This window comes from Zophobas morio, unplaced genomic scaffold, assembly GCF_036711695.1.
Source record: "Zophobas morio isolate AGI-343-1 ecotype UQ-CSIRO unplaced genomic scaffold, CSIRO_AGI_Zmor_V1 ptg000024l, whole genome shotgun sequence".
Classification (NCBI taxonomy): domain Eukaryota; kingdom Metazoa; phylum Arthropoda; class Insecta; order Coleoptera; family Tenebrionidae; genus Zophobas; species Zophobas morio.
This window is the reverse complement of record NW_026972129.1, coordinates 13,139,959-13,151,485: the sequence shown is the minus strand read 5'-3', so window position 1 is coordinate 13,151,485 and position 11,527 is coordinate 13,139,959. Positions and strand designations below refer to the sequence as shown.

The 11,527-nt window shown below is 36.6% G+C and overlaps 1 protein-coding gene and 1 long non-coding RNA gene across 14 annotated transcripts; one reads left to right on the top strand and one right to left on the bottom strand.

The window, feature by feature from the left end:
* Window positions 1-2,203: 2,203 nt before the first annotated feature.
* Window positions 2,204-3,503, bottom strand: LOC135134923 (uncharacterized). 2 transcript variants are annotated; one of them, XR_010281410.1, is made up of 3 exons: window positions 3,225-3,503; window positions 2,534-3,115; window positions 2,204-2,485 (listed from the first exon to the last, which is right to left on the bottom strand). It is a non-coding gene; the product is annotated as an uncharacterized LOC135134923 (long non-coding RNA). The 2 variants fall into 2 exon arrangements; XR_010281409.1 differs by having other exon boundaries at window positions 2,534-3,361.
* LOC135134921 (uncharacterized) lies at window positions 3,503-9,919 on the top strand. 12 transcript variants are annotated; one of them, XM_064063818.1, is made up of 9 exons: window positions 3,503-3,648; window positions 3,943-3,994; window positions 4,043-4,172; window positions 4,274-4,486; window positions 4,544-4,644; window positions 4,742-5,105; window positions 6,025-7,785; window positions 8,363-8,463; window positions 9,317-9,919. In XM_064063818.1, exons 8-9 carry the CDS (start codon window positions 8,407-8,409, stop codon window positions 9,872-9,874), a joined length of 615 nt encoding a protein of 204 aa, XP_063919888.1. In that variant the 5' UTR covers window positions 3,503-3,648; window positions 3,943-3,994; window positions 4,043-4,172; window positions 4,274-4,486; window positions 4,544-4,644; window positions 4,742-5,105; window positions 6,025-7,785; window positions 8,363-8,406; the 3' UTR covers window positions 9,875-9,919. The 12 variants fall into 12 exon arrangements, with proteins under 12 accessions (XP_063919888.1, XP_063919883.1, XP_063919884.1 ...); XM_064063813.1 differs by having other exon boundaries at window positions 3,503-3,887; XM_064063814.1 differs by having other exon boundaries at window positions 3,503-3,887; window positions 3,943-4,172; window positions 6,025-6,926; window positions 6,981-7,785.
* Window positions 9,920-11,527: the final 1,608 nt, after the last annotated feature.

Genomic DNA, 11,527 nt, shown 5'->3' with positions numbered 1-11,527 from the left:
CAGACTAACATTTTTTGTAAATTAATACAAAAATTATTTTTTCAGTGAGAATAAAACAAGCGCAGCAAAACCGACTCGTTTTTTAAATAAAAATGTACGTTAGCGTTCTTCGTACCCAAAACTTGTTTTCTAAAATTTTAAAAATTTGCAAAATTATACTGTTATTCTTATCTAGGTAGGTAGGTACTCGCTGCTCCTTGAATTAAACTGCGCGCTTCAACACGACGCAGCACGCATTTTCTGACGCTGTTAGAGCAAACTCGAAACTTGCCTCTACAGCAGATGTAAAATTGATGTCCGTTAGAAAATAGGCAACCAACCTGCAATACACTCATAAACGATATGAGTTGAAAAAAGATAAAATTGAGGAATGATTGAGGCTAGTCCAATTAGCCTCATTTCCGTGCCTGCAATTGTGACATTTGCGCGCGCACCACGTGCGATTGCAATGCATGGTGCATTTGCAGGAGTGTTCAAAATTAGGCCGTTGATTGTTTTGCGACAAAAAATGTGTGTGTATAAATTGATTCAAAATTACGGGAACAGAGTTTTGTGTTAAACGTTTGCGTGTGTCGAATTAGTGCTTTGTGCTTGTTATAATTTGAATTCGGTAACCGTTATTTAAGATTATGAGTAAATTATCGCAAATCGAAATTTTTCTCTACTAACGTTTAATGACAATGGCAGTTCCAGAATCCAGCAAGGTGCATGAACTCGGATCCAAGGTAACTCTTAGGAACACGAATGATGTGGTAGTGTGGTAGACTTTTTAATAAATAATTGTCATGTGTTTTCTCTACTCTCACGTATGACAAATTGTATGTAATATCCGTTCGCAAAACTCCCGCACTGTCAGTGTCAGATTTGGAAAAAATGACCTGAGTGTACTCAGTGGTGAGATGCGAAAAACCTGTACAATATGTTGCAAAATTGCAATCTAGTGACAAATTAGTAACTAAAAATAACTTGTCAAATAAAAATGTCAAAAGCATTTTAACTGAAGATTTTTATCAATTCAAGTAAAGAAAGAGTATGACACACGAACGACAACGAAAGCTTTTTTTGAATAATATATATTTTTGACCTTAGTGTCCATTTCTACGCTTCTGGTGCTACAATTTGTTTGAATTACTGACAAGTTCTTTAAACACATTGAACACTTCAGCAAATCAAAAAGGTAAAATAGTTAATAAACATTTTATTTTTCATTCATTAATTCTGAAAATTTGAAATTCAAGGCGGTAATCATATAAACTTAAAAATCTTTTAGAGGATTATTTCTCATACCAACAGAATGTCATTCTGACAGTGCGGGAGTTTTGCGAACGGATATTAGGATAAAATTTTACAAAACGCACTTCTCGATTTCGCACAAACTGTTTGCACAAAACGCTTCCACATCACCCTCTGATTATGTTTCTCACCTTTAAATGTTGTGCAAATGCGTCTTTTTGCCACCAAAAAAAAATGTTAAATTTCCCATTCGTGCACTCTTTAAATGGCAGCTGTTGCTAACATAACCTAAGTTTTTATAGTCACCAATACGCGTAGGTGTAAAGCCCGGTACACACTTGAGCGCACATGCAGCGAGAACGCATGAGACATGCATGCGTTCTCTAGTGTGGACGGGCTTCTCGCCTTTTCTCGACACATGTTCTTTGTTTCACGAGACACTGTGAGCGCACAATACATGTAACGAGCCAAAACGTATCGGTCTTTTGACATTTCTCAAAGGACTCTACGCATGCAACACCTTCTAGAGACAAGGCCGTTGCACAGACTCATTGACACTATTGACAGCGTGTGACGTCATCACGATGAGTCCATAGTCGCAATCGCTATCGCCACAATTCAATTTAACGTTTTTATTTTTGAACGCTCAAAAATAATTTTGTTTTGTTTTATTGTAGTTTAACACTCTGCTGGTCATTTTAAAACCGATAGGTTAGTACCGATGTGTTCTGTTCATGTTTTCTGTGGTATTATAATGCATAATTATTAGAAACCAGACGTTCAACAGTTTAGGTTATACATATTATTGAATTTGAATTGTTTGAACTTTTTTGATCATTTTAGCGAAACTTTTCTAATTCTTATACTTTTTCAGAAATGCCAGTGGTGGGATGTTGTAAATGTAAAGACATTGTGGAAAGGGAAGAGACTTCGCAACGAACTGGCAGAACCGATAACTAAAACATCGACACACATTTTAGAATATTTACAACAATTTCTAGAATGGTTGCAGAGATGGAAAAAAATGAACACTTCAGCAAAATTAACACCTGAGACACAGTGGGCGCTAGAAACCACCACTGATGGATTAATTAAATTATCCAATTATTGCCTGACTGACAAAAATTTGACATTCTTCCTTTGCGGAAAAATCCAGACTGATAAACTGGAAGAAAGGTTTGGAAAATATCGGCAAATGGCAGGGGGGCAATACAAAATTTCTATTCGTCAAGTTTTCGAATCTGAAAACAAACTACGGATGCAAAGCATAACGCCACTGATCTTAAAATCAAAAACTTACGGCGAATTTCAAATAACGCCTGAGGATCCACCTGATGAAGTTTTTAGGGATACCAATGAAGATCCGCTTGTATCTGTTACATTGATCACCAATTGCCTTGTGAGCGATGATGATTTAAACGATATTGATGACAATACATGGCCAGTTTTGGTGTATGTTGTAGGATATGCCTCATATGCTATAAACAAAAAGTTAAAGTGTAGTTATTGTAAGGTGTTTTTAGTAACTGATGATCTCCTTTCTGGAAGCAGTGTAATAACTGCCAGTAGCAGAGGGGGCTTGTGTTACCCTACTACAGATGTGGTGACATGCTGTGCGTTTGTATATTTGACTGTCTTGAAGTGCATAGATACAGACTTGGAAAAAATTTTTTTAGACGAAATTGATCAACGCCTTACAATAAAAACTTTAGCAGCAAAATCCATAGGCGAATCAGTCAACAATTTGTTTTTGGGTCATCAATGTTCCAAACATTCCCCAGGCAAAATTGTTGATTTTATATTACGGCCAATTTGCAATATTTTACTCAAAAATTATTGCAAAAAGCATAATGACCAGTTTTTTAAGACCCCAATGGCCGAGCTGAAAAGAAAAACTTAAACAGCCTCCGATTTTTATAGTTAGTTTTATAGTTTATAGTTAAGAAGTTTGGTATGTGGAATGTTGTATTTTTTCTAAAAAGTCTACTTACCGTTTAAACAACACTATCTAAGGCAACAATCCATGTTTAAAAGAAATCTTTAATAACTATCTGTTTCTTAAAAGTGGCATTCTAGGTTATGTCTGTTTTTTTATCAAATTTTTGTGCAAATATACATTTAACGGTACAATGCAGCCTAACGAACGATGTCTGAAATAAATTTTCATTATTAATGGTGATTACTTGTCGCTTTTTTGTAATTTCGAGAATGTTGACATTTTCATGTGGACCCATCATGATGACGTCACAAAACTAGTGCACAGGCCTTATCTATAGCATGGCTAAAATATATATGGTTTGCTATTCCGAACGACGAAATCTCGTCCTGTTGGCGTCGATACCGCATGACGTCACGTAACCTTGCAAACACCCGTTTTCTGACAGATCTGTGATGCTTGTCAAGTTAATCTGTCATGTGAGTTAGGTTAAAATGTGTTGCCATTTGTGTTGCAAACAACAATTTCCTCACTTTTCATTATATTTTATGATGCCTTACGATGAAAATGTTAATTAATCATGTACATGTGAAATTATTTTATTTATTGAGTACGTGCCGAACGGGAATACGATACAATATATTCACGTTCACATGTGAAGTGCGGAAGTTGTTCCTGCTTTATTTGTAAAATACGCGTACAGTTTATTAAAAGATAAGTAGGTCTCTATCAATTTGTTAATTTAGATATTGCTAAAACGTTTTATTTTGTAGGTTGAAATAATTGTGAGTCGTTCATGATACTCCTTTCCACACCACCTACGAGGTAGAGTAACGGCGCGTTTTTTTTTTTTGTTTATAGTGGTATCCCCAGGAGGCCTAATCCACTATGAAAGCTCAACATAATACTACATTACTGTATGCGATAAAACAATTGGGAACTGTACTTGTATACTGCTCCAATAAATTCGACAAGTCAACAGCTCTGGAGCATAAGTGTAAATGTAAGAGTAACATTAAATCTATGTAGTATGGTAGATAAGTATATATATAGATATAAATATAAATTTAAAACAAAAATAACTATTATAAACATATTTTGTAGTAATGATTTCCATTGCACCAAAAATTCATGAGTTGTAATGAGAAATATTACATCATCAACCCAGAAGTTGAAGTGTATGGATAACCATGGCTTTAAAAAAACACTAGAAAACTTTCAAAGATACTAATATAAATGGGAACAAGAAATAAAATTCAAACAAGTGACATATCAACAAATAGTAGTTCATGACCAATAGTGAACATCTCCATGCAAGTATGTTTATTTTTTACTACAAATCTTTTTCATTTTTTTTCTGTTTGTGTTTTGTAGGTCGTTGAAAAATGATTTTTTGTTCATTTCTCTTATCCGAATGAATGTCCTTGTTCGGACCAAGCACAGCAAGACTTCTTCTGGAATTTGGATACTATTTGGTAAGTTTTCTTTAACTTGCTCTGCGAGTTTTTTAAAAATATTTGGTTCCTTGTTTAAACTATCAGAACCATGAAAAATTAAGAATAATGTTTCCAGCAATTTCGCTGTATTTAACAAATCTGAACAAGGCATCAATAGTTTCCCGTTTGAAAGAAATTGAATCCAGTCACAGTCGTCTTTACTTGTATCAGTCAAGTTTTCTGTAGGGGTACCAAGACCTGGATATTTTAGTCGGAAGCGATGAGCTACAGACCCAGCCACATATTTATGTGCCGCTAAAGTTAGATGACTGTCTGGTAATTGAACTCTTACTTCACTGGAGTCATCTAAAATTTCTAACTTGGCTATATCACCTTCCTCGTTTTCATTTGATGGTGCATTATAAATACACTGCGTATTTATAATCGATGAAAACAGAGATTCCGTTAAACATATCTCTTCGTCATCATCATCTGCTCGGGTAAGTAAGGCAGCACTGTCTTTTTCGCAATTTGTGTTGATTGCTATGGCAACGGACGAATGTTTCCCTAGAATATATCGCTTTAGTCTATGCTTGAAATCGATTGGATTGGGATTGTCATTTCCTCCTCCCATTCCTCGAATGTAGGAGAAAAAATTTTCGAGAATGTCTTGGTCCAAACGTCGTGTTAAAATGTAATTTATTTTATATGCATTATGCAGATATTGATGTAATGCTAATAATGACTTGTTGCTAATTATAATACCGTTTTGAAAGGGCAGTAAATTGGTTTTACCGATAACTCTGAGATTTTCCATGGTGGAAGTCATTTTGTTAATGGTTGTCACTTGTTCTTGGAAATCAATACCGAAAGTTTTGCACCGTGGGGAAAATTTCATATTTGTGTTAAAAATGTCGAACCAATCATTTACAAGTTTTATAAAGTTCGCCGTGTTTTTGTAGTTTTTGTCAGGGATTAATTTGTTGTCACCACACCATTCTATTGCTTTGGACACCGTGTTGGACAATAACTGGGCAGCTGGTTTGACTTTTTGCCTTTGGCTGCCTTTTACATCTAAGTGGTATGAGTTGATTTTATGAGCGATTTTTAATTCTGATGACTGAGATATTTTTAACAGAGACTCTACGCAATTCTTCGTGATCATTTCATCAAAAAGTTTAAATCCTTTGTCCAAAAAATGATTGCGAATTAATTTTAAAAGGTGCGGTACATCTGCAAACAAAAAAATGAGTTTCTCAGGATCAGAGGGGTGGACAAAAGAAACATGATCCTTATCTATTCCCATTGCTTTCCAAAAAGCCATGTTGCTCGGTCCCATGTCATTAACAATTGCCACAACAATATATTTACATTCAAATAATTGTTTTATAACATCTAACAATTCGTCTTTGTTTACAGGTGCATCAAAGTTATAATACACGGGCTGCTTCCAAGAGGAAAATAGACCCCGACACATCATGACCTGTACCGTCTTATGAGGCCCAAACACTTGTTCCAGTGATCTATCAAGACAGATTTCATCTTTAATGAACATCTCATCGAATGACAGGACAGTTAAACGTTCCATTTCTGATAAAGTTTTCGCCTTCTCTTTCATTAAATATAACACAGAGTGTAGAAGCCCAGTATTAATTATGAAAGATGACGCCCATTTTCTTAGAGTACTCAATCCTGGTAGGGGCCAGTGGCATTGTGTTCTTAAATACCTGTATGCTTTAGGGCTAACGCTACGCAATGAAATGGCCGCAGAGATATCATTAGTTGTCCACTTAACTCTTTTCCCAGTAATGAGGGCTTTGATTTGACTTTTTGTGAAAATCTTAGATACAGCCTCGCTCACTTTAGCATCATAATTTTTTTGTTTAACCTGTTGTTTTAATAAAGCATTCTCAGCTTCAGTTGCTTTATTTTTTTCTTGCAACTGAAGCAGTTGCCCTTCTACTTTTTTATATTTTTCTTCCCAATTTTCATCACACTCTACCAGAGGCCTGACATCATCCCCAAATATGTTTTTTCTACAGTGTTTAATAAGCGTACTATTTTTGCTTGGACTCTGTAGCTTTTTTGGGGATGGTGTTTCCAAAATAGTGCCTACCTGAGTAGAACCTTTTTTACTGGGTGTAGTGCTTACACTTGTCGGCCTACGTTCTGTTGGAAGGGCATCAGACTTCAATCTTCTCCTGTTCTTAGGGCTGTATTCCAACAGTTTGTGTTGCATTGACTTCGACAAACTTTCTGCAGCAAAATGCACAGAGCATATACGCGCTGAAAATAACACTGCTAGAGATGTTGTCATCAAGGTATATGTATTGTTGCTACCAGTTTTGGCATTTACTGTATCTTGTCTATTACAGAACGATACCCATTCTTGACAAAGGTTTTGATCCTTCGGGAACCTAAAAAAGTGTACATTCGCATCCTCCTTTTTCCTTTGGCTGTTCGAGCAGCCAAACACTGCACAGTGCACCATTTTTATTGTTCACTGTTAACCTTAACACCAGGATATTACAACACGTTTACGTTTCTAAATAAAGTCAGTTCTGTTTGTTCACAATTTGAGTCATCTGTATTAGGCACAATAGTAAAGTTGCACTTTGTAATCCTTTCCTTGCACGTTGCCGGTTTCTGACTGTTTGATTCAGAATTTACTCATGGTATGTTATTTGTGTATTAAAACAAGGTATATGATTATTGGGTAATAAAGAATTAAAAATTAAGTGAATAGTATTTATTGCAAACAAGTAAATAGTGATATTACATGAATATACCATACATCACAAAATTTAAATTTGGCGGTGGACGGCGATACCGCTTGACGTCACAACGAAATGCGCAATAGCATACCTTATATTATTGTACCATGATCTATAGGAGGTGTTGACGCATGCATGTGTTCCCAGTTTGGACGGTGACAGTGCGAATGCCACATGTGCGAAGAGTGGAGACATGAAAAATGTTTGGAATTGGTGGATATTTACGAAAAATATCCGCGAAACATCCACAATATTTTTCCAAAAAGAAAAAACATGACGCTTGGGTGGAAATTGCGACAGAATCGGATATGGAGTTGCAAGAGGTGAAAAGCAAAATGAATAGCTTGCTGGGTTCCTTCAGAAGCCAGAAAAGCAAAGGAAAAAAAAACAGTAGGTAGTGTAAAAGGTAAGTCTACAACAAAATGTTATTATTTCACAAAATTTATTAACTTCAGTATCTAATTATTAATAGTATATTATTAGCCAAGGTTGCAGAGCCAAGCATTCTAGACCGAGCGCAAATTAGAACCCGAGACGCGCAGCGTCGAGGGCTCTGAAGCGCGAGGTCTAGAAGTGGCTTTGCAACCGTGGTTAATATACTATTTTTTTCACTAGTAGAAACCATAAGACAATAAACTGAAAAAATAAACGTTAAATTTTTTGACGCAACATGATTTTGTTTTGATTTCTAATCAAACTTAATCTAAATCTTCAACACAAAGAAAACCGTTTATACTTGTCGCTGAGTTAATCATTTTATCTTCTACCGTCTACCAACTAGCATGCGTATACTCAAGTAATGTTTGTAGCACACATTTGTTCATTTTTTAAGAAATAATCACATCAAACATTGCGTACATAACCTCAATTTTTCTTTTTGAACCAGTGGTCGCAAAAGTTGAATTTGCTACCTCTAAATGAGTCGACATTTGCATGCGTCATGGCTGCTAGTGAAAAAAATATCTTAATGACTTCATTTGCAGGACGCCAGGAAGTATATGTGTCGAAATGGTTTGCTTTGCAGAGAATGATGTTTTTACTTGACAAAGATGAAAGTCTGCCCACTGTCGACACTGAAACTCTGGTAAGTATAATGAAAAATGAATTCAACTTCAGCGTAGTTGTTTTGCCAAGGTAGACGTCCAGTAGTAGAAAAGTATTCTGTAATTTCGTGTTGAACTGCCTTTGTATTTTCTGCTGATCTACGGGGAAGATTCCTGAGAAATAATAGAGATGTAGTTTGTTCGTTTAACGTTGTTCTCCAGGTACCAGGGACAAAATTTCCTGTTGTGCGATTTTCGTAAAAAGTTATGCAGGTACACCACTGCTGAAACAATAATTTCTGCCTTTTCTGGTTGTAGTAGCATTGGTTTTCTTAACAATCGGGAAACTAAAGACGCAATCCCGAAAACATTTTCAACGACTCTTCGTGCTCTACTAAGTCGATAATTGAAAATTCTTTCTGGTGAACCCTTGCTGTGCATGCCGGCGTAAGGTTTCATAATATTTGTTGTTAGCGGAAAAGCTTCGTCACGTACAATTACGTAGGGCATCAATCTATTTCGCCCTTCTAATGGCCCGTCGGCCGGCAATGATAATCTTCCTGTTTCCATCATTTTATGGAGTTTGCTATGTTTGAAAACACCTCCGTCAGAAATTCTTCCCTGGCACCCCACATCCACAAACAAAAAATAATAATCCGCGTCAATAAGAGCAAATAACACAATGTTAAAAAATTCCACATTTCTTCATATTGCTTTGCTATAACCTCCCACTCATTAGCCGTTGATGGCATCTAAAAAAAAGAACAAATCACACTAGATCAGTTTAATACTTAATTTTTATAAAGTAGATATAGTTAAAATTCTAACCGCAAATATCGATAAGCAAAACGGGAATAAAAATTATGTTGGGAATTATATCAAGCTGATTTGTAGGATGAAGTTGACGACTCGCAGATTGAAGCCGGTACGTCTCAAGAGGACTATGGAGAGGACACACCAAGTGAACCAACAGAAAATGGTCCAGAAGATGTGCCTGTTCTTTCCACGGAAAATGTGAAGTCTCCACGTGGAAGACCACCTAAGCCTAAAAAAATGAAACACGATAAAGGCGACACGCAGCTGAACGAGGCATTGCAACTGCTGAAAGATACTCATAATCGGTACACTATGTCGCAATCGCAGTTACCAGCAGATAGGTTTAATATTTTTTCTCCACACGTAGCAGCGAAATTGAGAACATACACTCCCAGAACACAGGTGTATGTAGAACATGCAATTAATAATATCCTGTTTGAAGCGGACATAGGATATTACGATACTCCGGCCACCAATCCTTCGTTAGCTACTGGTACTCGGTCCAGCTCTTCGACTAGCAGTGTCCCACTACTGTCACCCCAATCGCAATATGTGTCTGATACCTGTATGCTTAGTCCGCAGTCATTAAATCATAACACCACCAATACGGTTGCCGATGGAAATTTGTATCACTAATATATAGTTACTTTTACACAATTTATAAATGTTTTATTAAAGTAATTACTATGGTTTCATTATCTAAAATATATACATACCTTAACGTAATTCTGTAGGGCCTCGATTAAAGCACGACACACTTCTGGCACTATCATTGAAATTAACTGTTTTGATACTTTAAAAAGATATTGTAGGCTCGTGTAGGAATCTCCAGCCGCAAGAAAACGGAGCGTTGTAGCAAGACGCTCTTTGACCGGAACCGAATTTCTCAAGTATGTATTTTTCTTTTCAATCTTTGGACCAATCAAATTCAATAGCACCTCAAAATCCGCAGACGACATGCGAACAAAATTCTTAAAATGTCCTGCATCTTCTTCTATCAGCATGGACTGTAGAAGATTGGAATCACTTTTTCTACTACTATATAGCGGTGTAATCAACCATCGTGTATTTTTCTTCTTTTTCTTGTTTAATGCAAGTTTATACATAATGATGAAAGCTGCCCCCGCAATGACCACTTTATCTGCCATCTTGACTTCGAATGGTGTGTGGTCGTACGGGTTGAGCCCTGCCGAGAACGCATGCATGTGTTTAAATAAAAATACCAAAATCGACACAGTACTTGAGAACGCACGCATATTCATGCGTTTTCACTGCATGTGCGCTCAAGTGTGTACCGGGCTTAATGTCGGATCAAGCGGATACATTTTTAGTTTTTCCTGACTACGTGTTCCTTTCCTTTTGTCCTGTTATTCCCGGCCTCTCCCGGCAAGTGTTCTCAACACTATAGCCCCTAGAAAACACATTGTATTTCTAGGGACTATACTCTACACCTCCAAGTTGGTTCTTGCTGGACAGTTAAATGAATTTACATATTTGTTTAACTGTAAGTAGAAAATATTTAAGTAACCTTGCATTATTTATATTTTGGAGCGTTTTGTGCTTTGTCCCATCAACTGTTCAAGTCATAAACCACCCCTGATATTAACACAATTACTTCAGTTCAAATCGTAACAAAACTAAGAACATTCGAGGGCAACTACGCAAATGCAAACCAGACATCCCGCCAAAATTAAACATGTGCACAAAAGTTTAAAACCCGCGAAAAATTCAAAATTTGGACTTGAACTGTGATCAATGTGTTCAAATGCAAAGTGGTGAACCTCAAGCTTCTAAAAGTGCTGTTAAATCAAAATGTAAAATATAGAGAGCAAATGGTGTATTTACTGTATTTTTCTATTTTGGAGAGCGAAAACCTGGAAACCAGCTGCAAAAACCCTTTCCACCTTCAAAAATGAACAAAGCCAAAGTCTGTATCGGGAGTCCAAATCATAGACTACGTTTATGGGATCGATGGCTCTGATCAAGGCGATCGAGTCCTTTGTTCAGCGTTACGTTGTTTTTGTGAGATCCGCGAGCTACAACACATAATTCTCAACCTGGCGGGATGTTACATAGTTGGCCGCATAATCCACTTTTCTCGCGGACTGTCATTCGGAAGACCTGCTGATCCCACGAAGAAGTAGGTACTTCAGTCTGAACGGAATAAAAAAATGGCGGGCCAACTTGCGTTAAAATCCCGCCATGCTAACATTCTTATGGATGAATTTCAATTTGTTAGTTCTCTATCAACAATTTCAAACAACAAGAAATTACATGAAGTTAAATTAT

Coding starts and splice junctions, on each gene's coding strand:
- LOC135134921 (XM_064063809.1), top strand. CDS start 8,320: ATGGCTGCTAGTGAAAAAAATATCTTAATGACTTCATTTGCAGGACGC. Junction 8,464..9,316: donor CTGTCGACACTGAAACTCTG/GTAAGTATAATG, acceptor GCTGATTTGTAG/GATGAAGTTGACGACTCGCA.